A 25,452-nucleotide genomic window follows, 5' to 3' on the forward strand; every position below is an offset into this window, starting at 1 on the left:
AATCCTGGAGTCAGTAAAAGTCAACCACTGAATTTATACTAAACTGTAATTGATAACTGCGATTGACTCCCAAAAGCGACATCTCAAATGGAATAACATAAATGGAAACTCACAGGAGTGTGTCCTTGAGTTCAGAGTGTATTTCTGATTACAGTTGCAGCACTCGCTGTTCAAGATTAGTGCATCGGAGCACTGATTGCAATTGAAACTTCCAGTGGTAGTGTGAGCCACCAGCCTGAGGGCACCCACACTGCAAGATCATGAATAGCATTTAATCTAACATTACTTGGAACCCAAGTGAAGAATTAAAATTGTTATTTAAAATGACTCCTGGCTGCCCTCCCACATTCTACCTTATGTAAACTCGGTGATCCAAAACTCGGCTGCCCGTGTCCTAACTTGCACCAAGTCCCTGTGCTCGCTGATCTACTTTGGCTCCCGGTTAAGCAACGCCTCGATTTCAAAATTCTCATCCTTATTTTCAAATCCCTCCATGGCCTCGCCCCTCCCTATTTCTGTAATCTCCTCCAGCCCCACAACCCCCCGAGATATCTGCACTCCTCTAATTCTGCCCACTTGAACATCCCTGATTATAATGACTCAACCATTGGTGGCCGTGCCTTGTGTTGCTTGGGCCCTAAGCTCTGGAACTCCCTGCCTAAACCTCTCCGCCTCTACCTGCTCTTTCTTCCTTCAAGATGTTCCTTAAAACCTACCTCTTACCTGCGCTAATTTCTACTTATGCGGCTCGGTGTCAAATGTTTATTTCATAACACTCCTGTGGAGCGCCTTGGGACGTTTCACTACATTTAAAGGCTCTATATAAATACAAGTTGTTGTTGATTATTGTTTTAACGGAGGTATTTGCATTTGTATACTGTAACACTTTATCATGCCTCTCAGGAACTTCTCAAAGCCCTTCACATACAATGCACTGAATTGTTCAAATAGTTGCTGTTTTTGTATCTTCATACTCTTTCTTTGGAGAATAGTATAATGTAGTGGAGGATGTGCAGGCTGATTAACAGTCTGACAGGCACAGACTTAGTTCTGTCTGATCAGGAACCACGATAATGTTATGGAACCTCAAAGGTATGTCTATTGATCGGGTCCCATGGCAGCAATTATGCTTCTACCATGACTTCAACCATCTTTATAGCAGCCAATAGGATAGTTAGTAGTATACTGTGGACGGGGTTTTATGGGCTCCAACAGCCCATAGGTTGTTGGGGGGCCACCCACCTGATGTCAACCCTGAATTCAGAGCCAGAACTCCAGCTTCCACTCACTGGGACTGTCTAGCGCAGGCTTCAAACCCTGCATCTTCTGATTCAGAGGTAGCAATGCTGCCACCAAACCTGTTTAAGAAGTGTGAGTGATAAAGCACAGCGGTCTGGAGTTCCTGACCGCTCACCGGCTTTTAAATGGAAAAGCTGTGCATGTGTGAGAATCTGAATGGGCCGTGCGGTCACTCAAAGGGGCTGCGCACCCACAGAAAAATTAGAGGGAACATTGACTATGACGTCGTTAACATTATCTGAAACATGAGAACAGACAAATGGCACCTCAGTTTAATGTCTGACCTGAAAGTATACACCTCCAACAATGCAACACTGGTTTATTGACAAAGGTTTAACAATCGCACTGCACATTACCAGTTCATCCACGAGGCTCACTACAGCATACCTCATCATGGATGACCTGGGCTCAACTGACTGGGATTTTATTGAGTCTTGTGAACATCACATGCCTGGTCAAGTCACTCACAATGCAACAGCTCTACAACTATTTTGGTTTAGCCTATAAATCAAGTGCCCCCTTATTAAAGGGGCACCAAAACCGACAAACAAATTAAACTTTAGACATTAAGTGCAACAGCTCCACAAACCTGTGAGCATACTTACAGGCGCATACATTACACTCTGTACTAACCTCAGTGACATACTGGAGTGTCCGCCTAGATTAATGAGTTTAACCTTCAAATCCTCAACCTTCCTACTCAAGAAATGAGGGTGTGGATCGTTGTACCTTTGCTACTGTTCCTGGGAAAGTAAATATCTAAATCTGGACTCTGCGTGTGAGTGTGCGTCTTCTCTTGGGTTTCTTCTTTTTGTGTGCATGCCAGGAATCGGTGATTGGGAAAAGATAGCAGTCGGAGGAAGGAAAGAGACAACATTTTTAGATAGTCAGTTCAGCCAACTTCAAACACGAGTCCCTCGCAGTCATTCCACTGACATGCAGGCCAGTTCGGGTAGAGCTAGCCTTTGAAGTGAGTTCCATCTGATCAGAAACCATAATGCTGGAAGGAGTTATGGTCCCCCAAAGACAGACAGAACCATTGATCAAGGCCTATGGATGATTAAAGGCTCCTTAATGCAATTGCCTTAAGAACTCTCACTTGACTGAGTAGCAGGTCATTGATAAATGACCTGATTAGACTGCATTTAATCAGCATATTAGCAACATTACACTCTCTCGCTTTTACTTCACAGCTGAGCTGCTCTGAGTCTTACAAACCATATTTCAAGGAATCTCATTGTAGGGAAGCTAGGAGGTGTCCTCATTCAGGGTAGAATCAGCTATCTGCACTGGAGTCACCAGACCAGGAAACACCTGTGATAGTGCAAGGCACACACCACAGCCGGTTACATTGTGAACAGGGTCACTGGCCAGGATGTACTGTCTCTGGACGGTGTGAGTACACCGGGGAGCGTGTGTTTGCATCCCAGATAAGGTGTGTACACCTGGAACAGTTGTTGGATACTCGGACCAACAGCCTATGTACACCCAGGACGGTACACGTACAGCTGGGACAGTGCGTGTTTGCTCAGGTCAGTGTGTAACTGGCTGTGGTGTGTGTTGTGCACTCCCCAGGTGTTCCATTGCAAAATGATAACATAATTCCCGAACATTGCTCAGCCAATACATTTTATGCAAAATTGGAGCTGCTTTTCTGAGGCTAGTACAGAGTGTAATGTGTGCACCTGTACGTATGCTCATGGGTTTGTAGTACTGTGGGTGTCAGCTGTGGCTCAGTGAGTAGCACACCTGCCTCTGAGTTAGAAGGTTGTGGGTTCAAGTTCCACTCCAGGGACTTGAGCATAAAAATCTAGTGCAGTGCTGAGGGTATGCTGCATTGTTGCAGTCTTTTGGATGAGACGTTAAACTGAGGCCCCTTCTGCTCTTTCAGATGGATGTAAAAGATCCCATGGCACTATTTTGAAGAACAGCAGGGGAGTTATCCCCGGTGTCCTGGCTAATATTTATAAAATGTCCCCCTCCCATTTTAGCCAGGGGGCACTTGTATAATTTGTGCTTTTAGTGCCAAAAATCCCCCCCCCCCAAAAAAAAACCCCAAAAAACAAAAAAGGGCACTTGAAAAGTGTTTGGAGTTTTTCCCCCCGCCCCCTTTTAATCAGGGGGCACTTGATTTAATGTTTGTTTTTGTTTTGCAACAAAAGATTTGTAGAGCTGTGGCACTGCGGAGGGGAGGGGGCAGGTCGGAAGGCCTCCTCGTAGGACTGCTCCTGGGCACGGCCAAGGGGGTCTTCAACCGGACAAGGCAGCGGGTGGTCGAGGGGGTCGTTCAGTCTGACTGCCTGCCTCTCTTCTGCGGCTACGTTTGCGCCAGGGTGTCCCTAGAGATGGAACACGCGGTGTCCACCGGTACACTTGCGGCCTTCCGCGAGAGGTGGGTGCCGGAGGGACTGGAGTGCATCGTTACCCCCGGCAACCAAATTTTAATTTGATGTTTTTTGTCTAAAGTTTTATTTGTTTATTTTGCCGGTTTTAATGCCCCCCCCCCCCCCCCCACCACCACCTTTTAGCCAGGGGGCACTTGTATAATTTGTGTTTTAGTGCCCTCAAAAAAAAAAACAAGGGGGCACTTGAAAAGTTTTTGGAGTGTGCCTCCCCCTTTAATCGGGGGCACTTGATTAAAGTTACAACAAATTAGTTGTAGACCTGTTGAACAAGGGGGCACTTGTTTGAAAGTGTTTGGAGTGCCACTCCCCACTTAAATCAAGGTCAAGTGCGCCCTGATTAAATGATTTTTATTGTTCACAATAAAATAGTTGTAGAGTTGTGGCACCGGGTACGGAGAGGAGCGGGCAGGTCGGAGGGCCTCCTCGTAGGATTGTTCCTGGGCATGGCCAAGGTGCCCATCAACCGGCGCAGGCAGCGGGCGGTCGAGGGGGTCGTTCAGCCCAACTGTCTCCCTCACTTCCGCGGCTACGTTCGCACGAGGGTGTCCACCGGGACACTTGCGGCCTTCCGCGAGAGTTGGGCACCGGAGGGACTGGAATGCATAATTACCCCTGGCAACCAAATTTTAATTTGACCGTTTACGGTTCATAAAATTTTATTTGTTAATTTGTCGGTTCTAGTGCCCCTTTAATAAGGGGGCTGGCACTCGGCTTTATCGTTTAATTTAATTAAAATAGTTGCAGAGCTGTTGCATTGTGAGTGGCCTAGCTTGTCACGTGATGTTCACAAGACTCAATAGAACCCCAGTCAGTCGGGTCTTGGTCATCCACGATGAGGTATGCTGTTGTGAACCGAGTGGATGAACTGATAATGTGTAGTGTGATTGCTAAACCTTTGTTAATAACCCAACTAGTTCTTAATAGCAATGTGTTGCTATGAATTCTTAAGCAAGGAACCCATGAAGCAAATACGTTATGCAGCGCAAGGGACCTGAAGTATTTTTGTAATTCTAAGATGGATTTCATTCGGTAGCTGCACTGGAACAGGAAGACAATAGGGCAGATTCCTGAGATTAGTTGGAGACTTCCTGCTGAACGCCCTTGAGGACGCCAGCGATTGAGGAAGCATCACAGGACCTTTCTGCAAATGCAAGTTTAGAATTGTTGCATCGAGATTCTTCTCTAATCGTACATTGGGAGGGAGAATAAACCAAGACCTGTCACCAAACTTTATGGCAATCATTTGTATCAAATAAAAGTGATTCCACCTTTTACAGCCATGGAGCACCATGCCAGCACTGTATCGATGTCACTTGTCAGTTTATTTTATGTTTATATACCTCACTGATTAGCGGTGACAGAGACAAACTAGTCAAAAGAAGGAGCAAATCACAGCAGCTGATTACTGATGAGACAGGTTAAATTTAAATATTAGGATGTAAGGACATTAATTGATCGTAATGTGCGAGGACGAATAAATATTTTTAGGTTTATTAATGTATTATCCATTTATTCTCTAGCCTGTTCACATGTTTCCTAATTATAAAATGTGCTTTGTTGTTTGAATAGGGCAGTTCCATGGCTTTATTACACAAAGCCCACTCAGCTCATACTGTTCCCTTGCATTAAGTGCCCACTCTAATTTATCTTCAAATCTTTCTAAACTGCCAGAGAGAGAAAAAGAGACTGGGAGACAGATACAGAGGCAGACAGACAGGAGATAGAGAGCGAGAGGGACACATAGGGAGACAGACACAGAGTGTCAGTAGTGGCTCAGTGGGTAGTGCACTTGCCTTTATGAATCTGAAGGTTGTGGGTTCAAGTCGCACTTCAGCACATAAATCTAAACTGACACTCCAGTGTGGTGCTGAGGGAGTGCTGCACTGTGGGAGGTGCTGTCTTTTGGATGAGACGTTAAACCGAGGCCCTGTCTGCTCTCTCAAGTGGATGTAAAAGATCCTATGGCATTATTTCGAAGAAAGGCAGGGGAGTTATCCCTGGTGTCCTGGCCAATATTTATTCCTCAATCAACAGAACAAAAATACTGAGTATCTGGTCATTATCACATTGCTGTTTGTGGGAGCTTGCTGTTTGCAAATTGGCTGCTGCGCTTCCCACATTACAACAGTGACTACACTCCAAAAGTACTTCATTGGCTGTAAAGTGCTTTGAGACGTCCGATGGTTGGGAAAGGTGCTATATAAATGCAAGTCTTTCTTTAAAAAAAAAGAGTGAGGAAGAGGCACACACACATCGGCAGACAGATACCGAGATGGAAAGCGAGAGCGAGACACTCTCAGGGAATCATATACAGAGATGGAAGCGGGGACATACATACAGACGATGACAGGTGAAGAGATAGAAAAAGAGGGGTGGGTTTTGACTTTTGGGAGGCTGACCAGAGCTTGCCTGTTCCCACAGCGAAGTGGCGGCTCTGACTTTGAGGCATCCGTCTCATTAACATCAGGCCGGCAAGCAGCAGTGTCCCGATCGGGCATCACAATGCAGTTCGCCAGAGTGAGGCCTCCCAATATCGGGCTGCCCCTGCTGCCAGTAAGGTAGGGACACTGTTGCTCCTCTGGTCCCCACAAAAATACTTTGGCTGGGCCTTTTGGGTTCCGTCACCCTTGGAACTGGTCAGAGTGTTTATGTCATGTGCTCTGACCAGTTCTGACCTAAAATGGTATTGGGGTCCTCGGACCCCTATTTGCATATTATGAAGAGCCTACCACCTGAGACGTGCACACGCTCTAGACGCCTAACGGTAAGCCCCTTTCAAAATGTCGCCGGCCTTTTCGTCGGTGCTAATGGGACAGTGAGGTTACCTCCTCCATTTTGAAGCCAGGCGATAGAAGTGAAAATTGATCCCAGAGACAGAGAGTGAAAGACTCTAACAGGAAGATACAGAAATACGTCATAGCACTATTTAAATGGGGAGCGGGTTAACGTTAGCATTCCCACCTCTGGGTTTGAAGATGCTGCCAAAGACATAGTGAAAGAGGAGGTCGTCGAGCTAATGGATGGGATATCATTTGATAAACAAGGGGGTACTATAAAGTCTGTCTGTACTTAACGTAGATAAGTCACCAGGACCGGATGGGATTCATCCTAGGATGTTGAGGGAAGTTAAGGTAGAAATTGCAGAGGTATTGGCCATAATCTTTCAATCCTCCTTCGATATGTGAGTGGTGCCAGAGGACTGGCGATTTGCAAATGTTACACCTTTGTTCAAAAAAAGGGTGTAAAGATAAACCCAGCAACTACAGGCCAGTCAGTTTAACCTCAGTAATGGGGAAGTTTTTAGAAATGATAATCGGGACAAAATTAACAGTCACTTGGACAAATGTGGATTAATTAAGGAAAGCCGGCATGGATTTGTTACATGCAAATCGCGTTCAACTAACTTGATTGGGTTTTTTGCTGAGGTAACAGAAAAGATTGTTAAGGGCAATGTGGTTGACGTGGTAAAAGGCGTTGATAAAGTGCCACACAATAGGCTTGCCAGCAAAGTTGAAGTCCATGGAATAAAAGGGACAGTGGCAGCATGGATACAAAATTGGTTAAGTGACAGGAAACAGAGAGTAGTGGTGAACGGTCGTTTTTCGGACTGGAGGAAGGTATACAATGGTGTTCCCCAGGGTTGGTTCTAGGACCACTGCTTTTCTTGATATATATTAGTGATTTGGATGTGGGTGTACAGGGCACAATTTCAAAATTTGCAGATGACACAAAACTTGGCAATATAGTGACCAGTGAGGAGGATAATGATAGAGTACAAGAGGACATAGACTGGCTGGTGGAATGGGCGGACACGTGGCAGATGAAATTTAATGCAGAAAAGTTCGAAGTTGTACATTTTGGTAAGAAGAACGCAGAGAAGAAATATAAACTAAAGGGTACAATCCTAAAGGGGGTGCATGAACAGAGAGACCTGGGGGTATGTGTGCATAAATCATTGAAGGTGGCAGGGCAGGTTGAGAAAGTGGTTTAAAAACATATGGGATTCTGGGCTTCGTGAATAGAGGCATAGAGTACAAAAGCAAAGAAGTTATGATGAACCTTTATAAAACACTGGTTTGGCCTCAAATGGAGTGTTGTGTCCAATTCTGGGCACTGCACTTTAGGAAGGATGTGAAGGCTCTCGAGAGGGTGCAGCAAAGATTTACGAGAATTATTCCAGGGATGAAGGACTTCAGTTACGTGGATACACTGGAGAAGCTGGGGTTGTTCTGCTTGGAGCAGAGAAGGTTGAGAGGAGATTCAAAATTCTGATGGGTCTGGACAGAGTAGTTAGAGAGAAACTGTTCCCATTGGCAGAAGGGTCGAGAACCAGAGGGCACAGATTTAAGGTGATTGGCAAAAGAACCAAAGGCGACACGAGGAAAAACTTTTTTACGCAGCGAGTGGTTAGGATCTAGAATGCACTGCCTGATAGGGTGGTGGAGGAAGATTCAATTGTGGCTTTCAAAAGGGAATTGGATAAGTACCTGAAGGATAAAAATTGCAGGGTTACGGGGAAAGGGCGGGTGAGTGGGACTAGATGAAGTGCTCTTGCAGAGAGCTGGCATGGACGCGACGGGCCGAATGACCATCTCTGAGCTGTAACCATTCTATGATTCTAGACAGTCCCATTGAGTGGTGACTTGAGTTCTGGCTCTGAATTCAGGGTTGACATCCAGAGAGAGAGAGAATTTTAACAGGGATATACAGCAAGAGAGAGGGAGAGAAATCATCTCCTATGTCTGGTTTGGATACAGGCATCTTCCTATTATTCGTTGGTGTGTGGTAAGAGCATCGAACTATCAAACCTTGATCCTAGCTGATGGATTGGATATGACCGCGAATGATCAGACACTGCAAAAATTCCTCCACAGATGGTACTTGTAATCAAATGCCAACACTCATGTTATCAATCCATGTCCAGCCCGCCAAGAATTTGGAAACGTCCATCTTTGTAGATATCAGACTAAATGCAGAGACTGAAAGCAGCCAACGGAAACTGGTCCTTGATGATGAGTTGAGCCACTAGTGCCTGCATGATGGCTGAAAACTGAGGTGGTGTGAAGTACGTAAAGGGACGATGCAGATGCATGTGCTTTTGAAGGGATTGTGCATCTAGCGGAAAATGCAAATGACCAAAGAAGGAAGCAAAGCTAAACTAAACTCCAAATTGAATCTGATTTGGAGCCTTGGGCCTTAGACTTGGATCAACCTCATCCCCCAATTCAGTAGCTGGGTTCAGACTTCGCTTAGCTCCGTCCCCCTGACCTGGAGCCTGGAGTTTTAGATTCAGCTCAGCATCATCTTCCCAATTCAGTGTATGTGGGTCTCAGACTTGGCTCAACCTCCTGCTCCTGATTCAGAGCCTGAGAGCCTCAGACACAGCTTGATTCTTCTGAGGAAGGGTCATCGACCTGAAACGTAAACTCTATTTCTCTCTCCACAGATACTGCCCGACCTGCTGAGTGTTTCCAGCATTTTCTGGAAGCACAAAAAGCACAAAGGAGCTATATCAAACACTTACCGTGTAGAAGAACCCACACATTAGCAATATTTCTTGGAGTAAAGGAGCTCACAGAAACAAAACACCTTGTCGGGGAATGGATGAAAGTTGTGACAGGATCTGCTTAGCCCCGGCTCAATAGAATCACATTGGGTCAAAATTGCTGAGTTTGAAGTCCGCATTCCAACGATATCTGCTGCCTGGTACTGCCTCACTCTGAGAGTGGTGAATCTTTGGAATTCCCTACCCCAGAGAGCCATGGAGGCTCAGTCTTTGAGTATATTCAAGATGGTGATCGATAGATTTTTGAATATTAAGGGAATCAAGGGATATGGGAGAAGTGCAGGAACGTGGAGTTGATGTAGAAGATCAGCCATGATCTTATTGAATGGCGGAGCAGACTCGAGGGGCAGAATGGCCTACTCCTGCTCCTATTTCTTATGTTCTTATGAGCCACGTCTGAGGCCCCATTCCAAGGACTCCCACCAACGGACATTGAGCAAAATATTGATTGTTGGTCTTCTGACTCTTTACAAGTGTGCAGATAGTCGTTGAGCTGGATTGGCCCCGGTCAGAGGTTAACAGAAATCCATTGGATCCTCTGCACTGATTGATCCATAAGTTCTACCAATAGTGGAAGAAGCAGCGGAATGAAATTGCACTCTCTGCATTGTACAAGGGGTGTGAATATTTGCTGAGTCTGTCATCATAAACAGTCCCTTGTATCGAGGATGATCCGCTTCCACGCCAAAAAGGGATGAGTTCACAGGTGTTTCAATGAAGGATCTGATATTCCAGGTCGCGAACTATATGTTGAAGGGTGGAAGATGCCTGTGCGTGGATTTTTTTTAATGTGTGGTGTCTGTTGAACACCAGCCACCACACAGGCTTGACAGAGCTAGGTCTTGGTCCGGTGGCAAGGATTGACCAAGACGACTGGAGACCTGCTCTGCTTCACGGACCTGCTGTGCACACATATCGCAGTGTGGGCTGGCCCATGCTATCCCTGGGCCCTCACCTCTGCTGGGCCCTGAACTCATGCCTCTCCTGGACTCCGATCACATTGCTCCATGATCTCTCGCTGCTCCTTCGCCCCGACCTCGCCACTCCTGCTCCAATCAGCGACCTGGACCTTGCTGACATCCAATCCAGCCGCCCTCTTCACAGCCGTTGCCCTCCTGCACCAGCACGTGCTGCATCTTGAAGTGGTAAGTCTTCACATGCCACTCCTGTGACCCCGAACTGCTGATGGTCCTTGCAGGTCGGAGTCGCCTTGCCGAATTGTAGTTATCTTTTACGCAGTGCTCCAGGTGTGGCCTCACCAATACCCTGTGCAGTTGAATCTATATTCATCAAGTGGCAACACTTGCGTGGGCTGGTGCTCAGAGGCTGCTGTTTTGTATGCTTTCACCTTCAAGTCTCGGCTGGGATGCAGGTTTTACTGCAGAGATCAATGCATGTAGATTTCATGGGTACAGTCTGCACCTCTTGATTCAAAGGAGCTGTTTGCTCAAGAGAATCTGAATTGCCGAATGGTTTGAAGTAAACAACTTGAACGAAATAGCACACGAAAACACTGCATAAACACTTAGAGAGACATCAAAGCAACTATTGAAATGCAAATGACCAAAACTTGAGTGCTGTACAAGCTGTCAAATGCAAAGTTCAGTCACTTCGCAAAATATTCAGTGATTGTGGCTTTCGTCCTGCCGCCAGTACATTTGTCTGCAAAGTTGTCAGTTCTGTTTAGCGCAGGTGGACATCTGGCGTAGTTGTCGTCCACTTCTACAGTAATCGCACACAATTACACGCCATGACCATGGTGGGCACTGGTTCCTCTGCTCATTGGATCCACTCGGTTGGGCCTGTTCCTCACTCTCTCATTTTTCCAGCATCCTTCTGCACAGATCAAGACTTTCCTGGTTGCTCAGCAGTCCAGACAGGGCTGAAATTGGTCAATGGCAACAGTGCAAAGATGGGCTGATAGCGAATCGGCAGGAGAAACAAACCAGGCCCGGTGCAAAACCTGGACTTCTTTATCAATGCCACCTACACATTCAAAACTCATAACTGCCGTCAGCCGCAAGAGAACTCCAGCCAGTGCCAGCTATCGATGGTGTATGACATCCTCGATTGTGTCGGATGTAGCTGGTGGGGGGAACTTACATTGCCAAAAGCTGTTGGCGATGGAGTCTGCTTTAGGCTCCTCCCATGATGAATGCATTGTGTGTGGATTTCCAGCAGAACATCCACCGGAAATGGCATGTGTGCAAGGATTTTTCACAGCAAACAGTTCCTGCATTCACACCGTCATCCGTTTGCCGAGACAAGTGTTAACGGCATTGCATTTCGATGTAGACGCTTTATGTGACTGCCACAGTCACCAACCATCAAGGTGACCTTTCTGCCTTGTGATGTTCGACTTCGGGCAAAATGATTTCAGCCACGATTCAAATACAGCACTAATCATCCGTGCCTTTTTTGTTATTTCTGTAGGCTCCAGGCAGAGTAACACCAGGAAAACACCAAGGGTTTTTGCTATTCCAGTCACCAACCATGCCAGCACAAGCATTGATGGTCACTTGCTGCTGAGTGCTTTGCATTGATTAAAGCTTGCATTCTGCTTGGGTGCCGATTGTAAAATAAAAAAAGCCTGTTTTATCAGCATTAAAGATGCTTGGAGTTATGATGAGATAATCACATGCCTAGTTGTCAACATGTGTGAGAATGTCACTTTCCGCTGGGCAGGCCACATTGTTCGCATGCCTGACACAAGACTCCCAAAGTAAGCGCTCTACTCGGAACTCCTACACAGCAAGGGAGCCCACGGTGGGCAGAGGAAGCATTTCAAGGACACCCTCAAAGCCTCCCTGGTAAATGCAACATCCCCACCGACACCTGGGAGTCCCTGGCCAAAGACCACTCTAAGTGCAGGAAGTGCATCTGGGAGGGCGCTGAGCACCTTGAGTCTCATCGTCGAGAGCATGCAGAAATCAAGCACAGGCAGCGGAAGGAGCGTGCGGCAAACCAGACTCCCCACCCACCCTTTCCTTCAACCACTGTCTGTCCCACTGTGACAGAGACTATAATTCCCGTTTTGGGCTGTTCAGTCACCTGAGAACACATTTTTAGTGGAAGCAAGTCTTCCTCGATTTCGAGGGACCGCCTATGATGAAGATGATGGACCTGGACTTGACCCCGTGGCGACTTTTGAAGCAGCCAAATCACAATGGGGAAACATGATTGGCTCCAAACTCTGACCAATATTTATCCCTCAATCAACATAACAAAAACAGATTACCTGGTCATTATCACATTGCTGTTTGTGGGAGCTTGCTGTGCGCAAGTTGGCTGCCACGTTTCCCACATTACAACAGTGACTACACTTCAAAAGCACTTCATTGGCTGTAAAGCGCTTTGAGACTACTGGTGGTCGTGAAAGGCACTATATAAATGCAAGTCTTTTTCTTTTCCCTGGCTACCCATGCTCTGATACTGCTTCTATCTGTGTTCATGTGATACACACAGTTCAGTGCACCATGTGTGGGGGCAGAGCTGCCACTTCCATGGACCTGAGGTTGATAATTACCTGGCATCGATCATTTGGTCAATTTGAATTAAGCGGGGCATATCATTGGTTGCTTGTAATGGGAATAGTGCAGGAAAGTGGAGTTAAGGTCAATGATCAGCCATGATCTTATTGAATGGTGGAGTAGGCTCGAGAGGCCAAATGGCTTACTCCTGCTCCTATTTCTTACGTCTTATGGAATTCAAAATTGAATTGAGCAACCAATTTTCAATGGGAGGCATTTTTTTGCTCAATTTTGATTTGAATTAACAGACAATTCAAATAAAGGAGTTTCAAAGTGAAGAGAATGATGTATTCCATTCGATTCATGACAAATGTAAGCTCTTGATCTCAGACCAGAAACTAACAGGGAAGATGGAAATTGTAATTTTTAAAAAGCAGCATCTGAACGTGCTGTCAGCCAGTTACAGAATGGCGATTGAGCTAAGGTGGCTTCATGCTACCTGACTGTCTTCTGAACCAAGGAACACGAATGGAACTGTGAGCTGACCTTAATACAAAAGCAAAACACCGCGGATGCTGGAAGCTGAAATAAAAACAGAAAATGCTGGAGATCTCAGCAGTTCAGGCAGCATCTGTGGAGAGAAACAGAGTTAATGTTTCGGGTCGATGACCCTTCGTCAGAACTGGAAAAGTTCGAGATATAACAGATTCTTAAGGAAGTGCAGGGAAAGGGGGAGGGGAGGAAAGAACAAAAGGGAAGGTCTGTGATAGGGTGGAAGGCAGGAGAGATTAGAGAGACAAAGGAATGATGGGCAAAAATGCGATGGTAATGGGACAAGTTAGGAGACAGAAAATGAGTTTAGACGGGGTGTGAATGGTGGAATCATCACCAGCTGCCCTGGGAAAGAGGAAAAAAAGGGAGTTTGTAAACAAAAAAAGGTTGTAAAGTGTTTAAACGAAAAATAAGGCGCTGTTCTTCGAGCTTGAGTTGAGCTTCACTGGAAAAGTGTAGGAGACCGAGGACGGAGAGGTCAGAGTGGGAGTGGAGCGGAGAATTAAAGTGACAGGCAACCGGAAGCTCGGGGTCACCCTTACGGACTGAATGAAGGTGCTCCAAAGTGGTCACCCAGTCTGCGATTGGTGTTCGCAATGTAGAGGAGACCACATCATGAGCAGTGAATAATTCTCTGCTCCTCTCCCACTCTGACCTCTTCATCCTTGGCCTCCTACCATAACCTCTGCCCATATTTATTTTTCCTTTTCCTCCCTTTCTTTTACAAACCCCCCTTTTTGTTCTCTTTCCCACAGCAGTTGGTGACGATGCCGCCATTCACACCCCATCGAGACTCATCTTTTGTTTCCTAACTTGTCCCATTACCTTCTCAATTTGGCCCATCGTCACTTTTGTCCCTCTAATCTCTCCTGCCTTCCACCCTATCACAGACCTTCCCTTTTGTTCTTTCCTCCCTTCCCCCTTTTAGTGCCCCTGCACTTCCTTAAGAATCTGTTACATCTCAAACTTTTCCAGTTCTGACGAAGGGTCACAGACCCGAAACGTTAACTCTGTTTCTCTCCACAGATGTTGCCCGACCCGCTGAGATTTCCAGCGTTTTCTGTTTTCATTATTAATGAATTAACCTTGACTGGAAAAGGAAGCCCCTGCATGTTGTTCAACTGATCTTTTGACTCACATTGTGATATAGTGCTGTACAGCCCGTGGGGCCACTTTCAATAGGCACTGGTTCTGAAGTTGTAGCGGCCCCAGTCCAGCTGGTTTCTGGGCTGACAATTACCACAGACACTACAAAGGAGCGCTGTCAATAGAAACAGTCACATAAACACCAGCAAGTTATTAGACTTGGATTGTTCTGGGCAGCTCGTGATCATAAATCAGAGAGATGTATTTACTGGTGTTTCTGAGTTATCGCAATTCACCAGATTTATGGTTTTTAAGTTGCTGTTCAGGAACTGTGATTTTGTACAGAGTTCCTTGCAGTAGTTGTGTGTTGTGGAATTTCATCAAACTGAAATTGATCAGATCTATCTCTCAGACATCTAAAAATAGAAACTGCTGGATCTAGACATCAAGCCAAACATTAGAAACAGGAGTAGGCTATTCCGCCCCTCTGGCCTACTCTGCCATTCAATTAGATCGTGGCTGATTGGCACCTCAACTCCATTTTTCCACCTTTGCTCATTATCCGTTGATATCTTTTACCTAGCAAAATCTATCTATCTCAGTCTTGAAAGCTCCAATTGTCTGAGTATCCACAACCTTTTGGGGAACAGTTCCAGATTTCTACCACTCATTCTGTGGAAAAAAAGTCCCGATTTTGCTCCTGAATGCCCTAGCTCTACTTTTAAAATGACATCCCCACAAGTTAACCTTTCGGGTGGGGCTTTTCACCAGAATTATTCGTAGCGCTAATGCTCCCACACGTAATGAGACAGGGACATGGGTCAGTGATGATCAGAATTATGCAGCGATTGAGATGATTGTGACTTTGGTCTAAGTTAATAGTTCCACAGCAACTAATGGAAATTTATGGCAACTGTTTAATATTAATGAAATACTCAATGTCCCAGTTCTGCCCCCGACATTTTGATGTAGAACAAAAATTATGCAAAATAACTTTAAGAGGTCACTGAGCTCTGAGGAATGAATGACATCACATTAGGCATAAAACTCCTTAAAGGTTTCAAGTCCATTACTGTTAAATGCTGAATCTCACTCTGTGTGTGCACAGCGACTGTAACAAGCCACCGCACAGCCCTTTGACTGTCCTTCTCCCCTTGCACACAGCATGAAGACAAAACAATGTTAAATGGTTTCTCTTCTTTCCGAGAGTCCTAATGCTGTCAGCCACTTTACTGAAAAACTCCATAATTAAAGAGGCTGTCAGAAGTGAGTTATGTTCCGGCTTCGCAGTGTTAGGCGCACACAGGGCTGTGCTTGGATACAAGCTTTACACAAGGCTCTCCCTGCTCCTTGGGCCCAGACACTTCACTGACATGAGTTGGTCTAGCGGGCATGCGTGAAATCCGGAACTTGCGATCTGTCAAGGTACACCTTGACGGATCATCGGAACCGACTGACAAATGAATATTGCTGTCACAGAGTTGGACTGCACAGTAATTTAAAAAAAAATTGTTCTTGGGATGTGGGTGTCGTTGGCAAGACCAGCATTTATTGCTCTTCAGAAGATGGTGGTGAGCTGCCTTCTTGAGCTGCTGCAGATTGTGTGAAGGCACTCCCACGGTGCTGTTTGGGAGGGAGTTCCAGGAGTTTGATCCAGCGACGATGAAGGAATGGCGATATACTTCCAAGTCAGGATGGTGTGTGACTTGGAGGGGAACGTGGAGGTGGTGGTGTTCCCATGCACCTGCTGCCCTTGTCCTAGATGGTAGAGATCGTGGGTTTGGGAGGTGCTGCCGAAGAAGCCTTGATGAGTTGCTGCAGTGCATCTTGTAGATGGTACACACTGCAGCCACGGTGCGTCTGCGATGCAGGGAGTGAATGTTTAAGGTGGTGGATGAGGTGCCAATCAAGCGAGTTGCTTTGTCCTGGATGGTGTCAAGCTTCTTGAGTGTTGTTGGAGCTGTACTCGTCCAGGCAAGTGGGGAGTGTTCCATCACACTCCTGACTTATGCCTTGAAGATGGTGGAAAGGCTCTGGGAAGTCAGAAGGTGAGACACTCGCCGCAGAATACCAGCCTCTGGCCTGCTCTTGTAGCCACAGTATTTATGTGGTTGGTCCAGTTAAGTTTCAGGTCAATGGTGATCCCCAGGATGTTGATGGTGGGGGATTCGGCGATGGTAATGTCATTGAATGTCAAGGGACGGTGTTTAGACTCTCGTTGGAAATGGTCATTGCGTGGCACTTGTGTGGTGGGAATGTTACTTGCCACTTATCAACCAAAGCCTGAATGTCGTCCAGATCTTGTTACATGTGGGCTTGGACTGCACCATTATCTGAGGGGTTGCGAATGGCAATGTATTAATTGTCCACTTAAGTCTTACGGCTTGTAGGATCTGATTTCATTGGCATAAGAGTTTATATAAGGCTTAAATAGAACATTTTAAAAATGAAAAATGATGCACATACACTTTAAATGAGTTTATGCAAATATTGGCCCGGATAACGATGAGTAAAACTATTTATCAAAACATTAATTTTTTATTGGGTGCCTTGTGAATAAAATTGCAATTCAGTACATTAATATTTATTAGAATTCTGCGCATTGTATAATTATTTGGGGATTCCATTGCAGATCATTCGCTTAGTAAATGATTGCAATGGAATCCTTCTTTGTGATTGGCGGACCGGGCCCATGTGATCCCAGGGACGCTTCCGAACCGCCTGCATCCCGGGGATCCATGGGCCTTTCCACTGCCCTCCGCCTGGAGGCCCGAGACCGCGACCCCTCGCAGCCTGGAGATAAATTCATAAATGTTTTGTGGGTCGGAGGCATACCCTTGAGGTACGCGTCCGACCGCATTTTCTAGGCCAACAGTGGCAAGGGTAGAATTTACAGAGCTTAAAGAATTTATGCATCAGCAAATAACATCTGAAAAGGTTCGAGTCAGAGATTCCCGTCGTAAACCAACCTGTCTGGGATTCTTATTCAGCCCATGTAGAAACTTTTGGGTGATTTAAAAAGCTGCAAAGGTAAATCAGCTGTAGAAAAGACTGAGAATTCAATATCCGAAAAGGTTCCTGTTAGTGATACATTCCTGGTCTCAAGTGAGAGCATCATGGGAACGAGGCAGGAAAATCCAAACTCATGAAAAATTTGGATTATTCATTGTCTGTTGGATCTAAGTGGCGACGACTACCTGTAACTTTCAATCTCTATATTGTATCTGCTGTCTGTGGAAAGCTTTCCGTCAAGCGAACTGAATTGTCTCACTTGCATTTAGCCCAAGTCTACCTATAAAGAGTGCCAAATCCACCATTTAATGCATGCCAATTCAGTACCGCAAGGTAAAAGAGAGAACTTGCACTTTATTGCATCTTTCACATTCTCACAATTTGCCAAAGAGCTTTGAGCCAAAGAATTACTTGTGGAAGTTAGTCATGGTTCTTTTGTAGGCAAAATCAGCAGCAAGGTTCCACTAGCAGCAGTGGAATAAATGACCAGTGACTGTGTTTTTTGGTGGTGTTGGTTGAGGGAATAATGTCGGCCAGGACACCACCACGACTCTTCATTGAATAGTGCAACGGGATCTTTTACATCCACCTAAGCAGGCAGCTGTGACCTTGGTTTAACAGCACATCCTAAAGATGGTGGCCTAGAAATTTGGCACCGCCCCATGGGGGAGGGAGGGGTGTGGGGGGGCGCACGGCTCTGGAGCTGGGAGCGGGACGCTGGGCTCGGGAGCGGAGCTCGGGAGCTGGGAGCGGAGCATGGTGCTCGGGGGGGGGGGGGGGGGCGGGGGGTGCGCACGGCTCGGGAGCGCTACGCACTGTACCACGCAGCGCTGCCGCGTACGAGGGGCTCGGCCCTGAATTATAGGGAAGGGCCCAAGCTGCATACTCTGCATATTGGGGACCCACCTCCCTGGACCACCGGGGAGCGGGGGTGCTGCGCGATCAGCCCGATACTCAAGCAGAGCGCCGGGCCGAGCGATCACGGCACCGACCCTGGTGCGGAAAAGAAAACGGGAGTTTTTTTTTCAGGAGCAGCCGGTCACCTCCCCTTTACCTTTCGCCCCGCTGGCGGCTGGCCCACCCGGTACGTGTCCCCTGAAGCTGTTAGTGTCATTTCCGGCGCAGCTTCAGGGGGGAGGGGCGATACCCAAGTTAGGGTCCGGGGTGATACGCACGGCGATGCCGTCACGATCTCCAGCCGCAGGAGATCGCAGCACAACGCCTTAGCGCCCCCGCTAAACTCCCGCCGAATTTAGCGGGAGTCGTTGGTGGCGCCGCACGCGGTCGTAAAAGACCCCAATTTCTCCCCCGGCGCCTCCAAGAGTACCGAACTCCGACAGTAAGTACTGCACTGAAGTATCAGTCGAGGATTTGTGCTCGAGTCCAGGAGTGGGGCTTCTGACTCCTGAGTCTGAGAGCCACGATCAGCCCACCACATCTTCAAAGAATGCAGTGCACTACACATGTCTGTCGCTATGGTTACCTCCCTCTTTCAATAATTTACCATCAATAATCATAACGTGGTGCAGTGCCTTTTACATCCCCAGGGGGTATTTTTGACTGGGTGATAGTGTAAAATGTACAACATGGAGTTAGCCGCACGTTATACATCTCTCCTGCTTTAAATCGGGAGAGATGTATAACAGGCAGCTGAATCAGTCATGGTGAGGGAGGTTGGAAATGGAGAAGTAGGAGAGTACTGCATCTCTTCCTACTGTGTTTATCACTAACTGCTAGTTAACCATATCAAGAAACTCTTATGCTGTCATGTATCTTACATAATTATATATAACTGTATCCTAACATGCTATACATGACTGTAATAAGATATGACCTGTAACCACCAGTATACCTTACCACCGGGGGTGCACTTGCAAGAGACAGGTATATAAGCACAGGTCTCAGGCAAGTGCAGCATTCCAGAGCTGTGAAATAAAGGTGCAGGTCCAGAGTGACCTTGACTTCACTATATGCCTCGTGTGAATCTGTACTGAGGGGAGGGGAAGATGCCTGTGCGTGGATTTTTTTAACATGTGGTGACCGTTGCAGTGGCAAGGGTTGACCGAGACGACTGGAGGCCAGTTCTGTTGCATCTCCCCTGAACCTCGACCCCACTGTTAGGTCACGACCCCTCTGTTGTTATATGCTGACACTTCTACTGAAAGCAACATGTCAGCTCGGCTTCTCAGAAAACCATTCTAACCTTTCTTCCTCTTTGTCTCCTCTCGATGTATTGCGCATGGCCCTAAGATTTTTGAATGATAAGAGGGTCAAGAGTTATGGGGAGCAGGCGGTGAAGTGGAGTTGAGGCCAAGATCAGATCAGGCATGATCTTATTGAATGGCGGAGCATGCTCGAGGGGCCAAATGGCCGACTCCTGCTCCTACTTCTTATCTTCCAGCAACAAACAATGGCAGCACTGTGCAGCATGCACCTACCTCACTTGCTCCATCGCTTTCAAATCCAGAGACATTCACTCCAGGGGAGCTAGAGCTTGATGACAAGGGGGCGATGCTGGGTATTACGTAGAGCACTAGTCCTCCGGAGCAGCTGGTGGTAGTCAGAGGGACGGAAGGCATTGGCTCTTTATTAAAAAGCTATGGATAATAAACCTTCTCCTCCCATTGCACAGAGGAGTTGGATGTTGAGTTGGAGAACCATCACAAGTAGATGTAGAACTAGTATTGGAGAGTATTATTAAAGAGGGATGGTACTAAACAAGGTAGACAAGTCATTATGATTTGATGTTTTACATCTGAGGAAATATGACTTCCCCGCTTCAAAAAAGGAGATGGGCTAAGCCAGGGAGTTAGAAGCCATAGTCTTACTTCAGTTGCTGATAAACTATTAAAGACCCCCTTTCCAATATCCCCCCCCCCCCACCCCCAGTCTGTGCACGGTTTAAGCTGAACACGGTTCTGTCTCACCCGACCTGGATTTGTGGGTACAGCCCATTTAAATCAGCCTGATGTACCCCAGGCCTGCAGCAGCAGAAATAGCTTTGGACCTTCTGGCTGACTTCCAAAACCAACAGCCAGAGGGCTTCCAGCACTGACATTCATCCTGCAGGCCCTTTGGAAAGAGAAGATTTATGACAGGCCTTTAAGGCCAAGGTTTAAAATTGAGTGCAGAGCGTAAATGATTCATTCGTAGTTCTGCCATCCCTCATGCTGATGCACACATTTTTTGAAACAGATTATTAGAACTGATTTTCCCGTTGCTAGGCGCCTGGGGAATGCTTGTTTTCCAGGTGCAAGGCAAAGGAAAAAGAGCCATAAACCCTTGATGTTGGGTCTCTTGGCCCCATGCATTGCTTGCTCTAGAAGGGTGTCTGTTCTGAGATGAGTCCACACTTACTGCACCTTAAGCTTTACACCCAGTCCTGCTTGCTCAGAAGATCAGAAAAATGCAGGCAGCAAGGATATGGAAGGCCCAAACAAATAACTAGGGGTAGAAATTCGGCCGCGCTTCTGCTGCGGCGTTAACTCGGGCGAAGCGGTAAATTTTGCGCCGGGAAATCATTTGCGTCTCCTGCTGCAAAATTCGCCAGCTGGGCCCTGAGTGTGGGGCGGAGTGCTAATGGAGGCCTCTTTTAGGGCGTTAGGCAGGCTGAGCAGATGAAAATCCTGAGCTAAACAGCCAGCCCAGGAATACCCTGAGTGGGGGCCTGCGTGGGGGAAAAAAAAATCTGAAAAACCCCGCCCCCCCCACCAAAAACATTCCCAATATTTACTGACCCCAAATCAACATAAATCACAAAAATAAAAAAACAATCTCGCTTACCTCAGGTCGACATTCCTTCCCTCACTGCGGCCAGAACAGCTCGGACTTGCCATCTTTCACAGGCGGTCCCACTCGGGCGCGCTATGGGGCGCCACGGATCGGGCGTGAAACAAATTCCGAGACGGTGTCACAACTAGGGGGCGTTGCACAACCGGCTCGCCCCTCCCGGGCGCTACTGCTCCCCGCAAACCCGGCACCGAATGTCCCGGCAAGGCGCCGGAAGCTGGCTGCCCGGCCGCAAATGCTTTCCACCGCCATTACCCCGCCACTCCGGGGCGGAAACGTCGGCAGCAATGAGCCGAATATCCAGCCCAAAGTCTTTTTGTTTTGCAGGATGTGGGTCTTCGGGCTGTTTATTTTTTTGGACAGTAGCCAAGAGACTCCATCGGCAGCGATCGTCGCTATTGTTGCAGGCTTCTGAGACCTGAAGCCACGATTAACTTTCTTCCCCTGCGTCGAGCTGCAGGGCTCTACCAAGAGTCAACCCTTGCGCTGGAAGAACGGTTGGCCCACTAAAATAACCGGAACCTGGAAATAAAAGCAGATTCTTAAACATGTCAGGCAGAGTGCACTCTGCTTGAGTAATGCCAGGGATGAGGGAAGTCAGCCTTATGTTTATTGAACCAATTTCCTGCTCGACTTTGCTGACGTGATGGCTCTTGTTGGTTCAGCATGTAGCCATCACCCAGGTAGGCGATGCGATTGTGGGAGCAGCAAAGATTACTTTGATCCTGTTCTCAACCAACAGCCACTTATCCACACACACTGGCTAATTGATTTCTTCCTAACCCAGGGAAACAGTGCCCCAACTCAGATCAGCAAATCCTGGGATGTGTCAATATTTATGGCCCACTCCTAATTGCCCTTTGATACAACCAAGTGGCTTGCTAGGCCACTTCAGACAGCAGTTAAGAGTCAACCACATTGGTGTGGGTCTGGAGTCACATAGAGGCCAGACTGGGTAAGGATGGCAGATTTCCTTCCTCTAAAGGGCAGGTTGATTTTTCTGACTAACCCTATAGTTTCAGTCACCATTGCTGATTGATTTAATTTACTGACTTTAAATTCACCAGCTGCCATGGTGGGATTTGAACTCACATCTCCAGATCATTAGTCCCGGCCTCGGGATTACTGGTCTAGCAACATAACCACTCTGCTGCCGTACCCGTGCTAACAGCACAAGCTGGGATGAGACCTGGCTCCTTCCTATACTGAAAGTTACCCACTGCTGTTAATAACCGGCCCCACGAGGGAGCAGTGTGTTATTTTTAACATCAGATGCTGTTATGGAATCCAATAACATAATATATGAATGTTGTAATAAATAACGTTCTCCCTCGTAACATCTTTATTACAAAATTTGACAATAATGTGACAGCAGAGATTTTGTTTTATTAAGGACCTTGTTCAAATGTTGTGCAAATTACAAGTTTAGAGAACTTTTTAAAGGAACCTGTGAACTGCCATCGGAGAAACAAACTCATTTGCATTTAATAGGAGCTGCTTGCACTACAGTTGGTGCATCTGGCCTCCCAGTGGATTTGCAGGATCTTGCGGAGGCAACGTTGGTGGTATTTCTCCAGCGTTTTGAGGTGTCTACTGTATATGGTCCACGTCTCTGAGCCATACAGGAGGGCGGGTATCACTACAGCCCTGTAGACTATAAGCTTGGTGTCAGATTTGAGGGCCTGGTCTTCGAACACTCTCTTCCTCAGGCGACCGAAGACTGCGCTGGCGCACTGGAGGTGCTCTCGATCAGGCCAACATCCCCAGCATTGAAGCACTGACCACACTCGACCAGCTCCGTTGGACAGGCCACATCGTCCGCATGCCCAACACGAGACTACCAAAGCAAGCGCTCTATTCGGCACTCCTACACGGCAAGCGAGCCACAGGTGGGCAGAGGTGCTATATAAATGCAAGTTGTTGTTGTTCGATACCTTGGGCTAGTAATTGGGGCCAGTTGCATCTCCTGATAGCTTCCCCAGAGGACGCTAACGGGGCTCAAACTGGAGTCATTAGCTTTTCGCCCAGCGGCAGCGCCGCTAATGACTCCCATTAAATTCCGCAAGAATTTAACGGCGGCGGTCACCGGCAGCGCCTCACTTCGTTGCACCGATGATGGCGATGCAATCTTCGTGCGCAGTGCTCCATTTTCCCCCCCGGACCCTAAATTGGGTATTGCCCTCTGAAGCTGTGCTAGGCGATGCCGATGACATGAACTGGCCGGCAGGCGGCTCGCAGAGTGCTACGTAAAGGGGAGGTGTCGGCCATTACAGAAAACAATTGGCCGATTTTGGCGCTGTGAACGCAGGGGTCCGTACTGCGATCTGTCAGCCCGGCACTCTGCTTGAGAATTCGTGTTGCTCTTGGAGGCGGGTGTGTTATGAAGCCCTGAAAGTGAGAGAAATGCACCTCACGATGTATTTGCACCATAGCCACCCTCGGCACAAAGGGCATCTGTGTTTCCCTGATATCCAACATTCTAAGGGCATTGGAGGAAGGCATTTCATATTTGAAAGCTCAGTTTCTTATTGAACGATCAATTGCAGTATGGAAACCGGTCTATTTAAAAATGAGGTACTTCAATTTTTTGCTTAATAACTTTGAAGGCACTCTATCCCATTTACTGGTCCAACCCCTGCCCCAAACACACTCTCTTGTGAAATCCTGGAACTATTGCGAAAGCCTCAGTAAATCCTGCTCTTGTCTCAACCGCGGTCATTCTCATTGGTATCCTGACAATGTGACAGAGAGGACATCACTGGAGACTTCACACAACCAAATGTAGCCTTGACTTTACTTCTTCAACTGAAAAGTAAACTAATGCTTCTTTCCTTCATTTTTTTTCTGCACAGCGATGTGAGTGTTGATGATGAACCGCCGTGCCCAGAGGAGATAGATTATTACACCGACAACTGCACCGAGGAAGACGACGACCCCATTGACCTTGCCACCGAGCTCAACGCGAGCTCTGAGGATGAGCTGGAGGTTGGTAAGAAGTGATTGTCCATTACAGACTGTGGGAATGGACACCGAACCTTGGGTGAAAGATCGACTGCCCCTTACACCAGTGATACTCCGCCGAGAGATTTGGAACAGGGCAAAAAACTTTGCGAACGCAGTGCGCCTCTCACTCTCCCAAGACGGTCTGGACATTATCTGCACTAACTGCATCGGTTGTGATAATGTTAGGATGTTGCTCAGTCTTTTGCTATTCTTGAATTCCTAATTATATCGCAGAGTCCTGCTTATCGCCTTATTCTAGCTCCATGCCCGTCAAATCTGTGGGGAATCACAAACCCAACGCTCCTTAGCCCACCCCGCCAACATTTGCAGTGCCTGGGGGAGGGGCCTGTGTGAGCGGGACTTTGACGCTTATGGGGTCGCATCTATAGCGCCCCCCCCCCCCCCCCCCCCAGGCAGAGCGGGGTCTTGGTCCAGTGGCAAGGGTTAACCAGGACAACTGGAGACCAGCCCGGACTAAAACCAACCCCATTGGCTAGACGGTGGAGCCCATTATTGAGTCGTGTGCAGCAGCTGATGACGATCAAATAAACTTCAAACGAAACTACCGGCCCCTCCTTGCATGAAAAAGGCTTCATTGTGGTAAATGTTTTGTGCAGGGAAATGGGGCCGGGGCTGGATCCTGGTGAATGTGCCCTGTATGCTCACTACGGCTTTTAATGTCCTTTCCAGAATGGAGCACCTAAAACTGCACGCAGTTTCTAACAGCGATGTAACCAATGCTTTGCACAAATTTATCATTACTTCTTTATACTTATACTAGTGGATGAACTGGTAACGTGTAGTGTGATTGTTAAACCTTTGTTAATAAACCAACTAGTTCTTAATAGCAATGTGTTGCTATGAATTCTTAAGCCAAGAACCCATGAAGCAAATAGATTACAGCACTCTATACTTCTATTTATTAAACCCAAAATGCTGGAGGCCTTTTTTATGGCAATATCTACCTGCATTTTCACCTTCAGAAAATGATTGATTTGAACACCCTAGGTCTATGTTCATCCATACTCTTCAGCATCTTTCATTGTGCATGCACTCCCATTCCTTGGTTTTCCTCTCAATTTTGGGCTCAATTTTCCCCAGTATTTGCTCCGGATTTTTTGGAGTAGGCTGCTTTTTCTGGCCATACTTAAAAATCCCCAGTCTCCCCAATCAATTTGCAGCAGCGTAATTGACTTAGTTATGTTTTTTTAGGTTAAGTTTTTTTTTTGCTCAAAAGGGGGCGTTACCAACCACCTACGCCAATTCTGCC

At 47.0% G+C, this 25,452-nt stretch overlaps 1 protein-coding gene across 1 annotated transcript in view; it reads left to right on the forward strand.

Annotated features, from left to right (window-relative positions):
• LOC139227586 (cytosolic carboxypeptidase 4) overlaps positions 1–24,980 on the forward strand; it is a 267,409-nt gene extending 242,429 nt beyond the window's left edge. The window contains exon 23 of the mRNA XM_070858449.1: positions 24,032–24,980. Coding sequence (XP_070714550.1) covers positions 24,032–24,179 — 148 coding nt within the window. The 3' untranslated portion in view covers positions 24,180–24,980. The remainder of the gene's footprint in view (positions 1–24,031) is intronic.
• Positions 24,981–25,452: the final 472 nt, after the last annotated feature.

The sequence above is a fragment of the Pristiophorus japonicus genome, chromosome 17 (assembly GCF_044704955.1).
Source record: "Pristiophorus japonicus isolate sPriJap1 chromosome 17, sPriJap1.hap1, whole genome shotgun sequence".
Classification (NCBI taxonomy): domain Eukaryota; kingdom Metazoa; phylum Chordata; class Chondrichthyes; family Pristiophoridae; genus Pristiophorus; species Pristiophorus japonicus.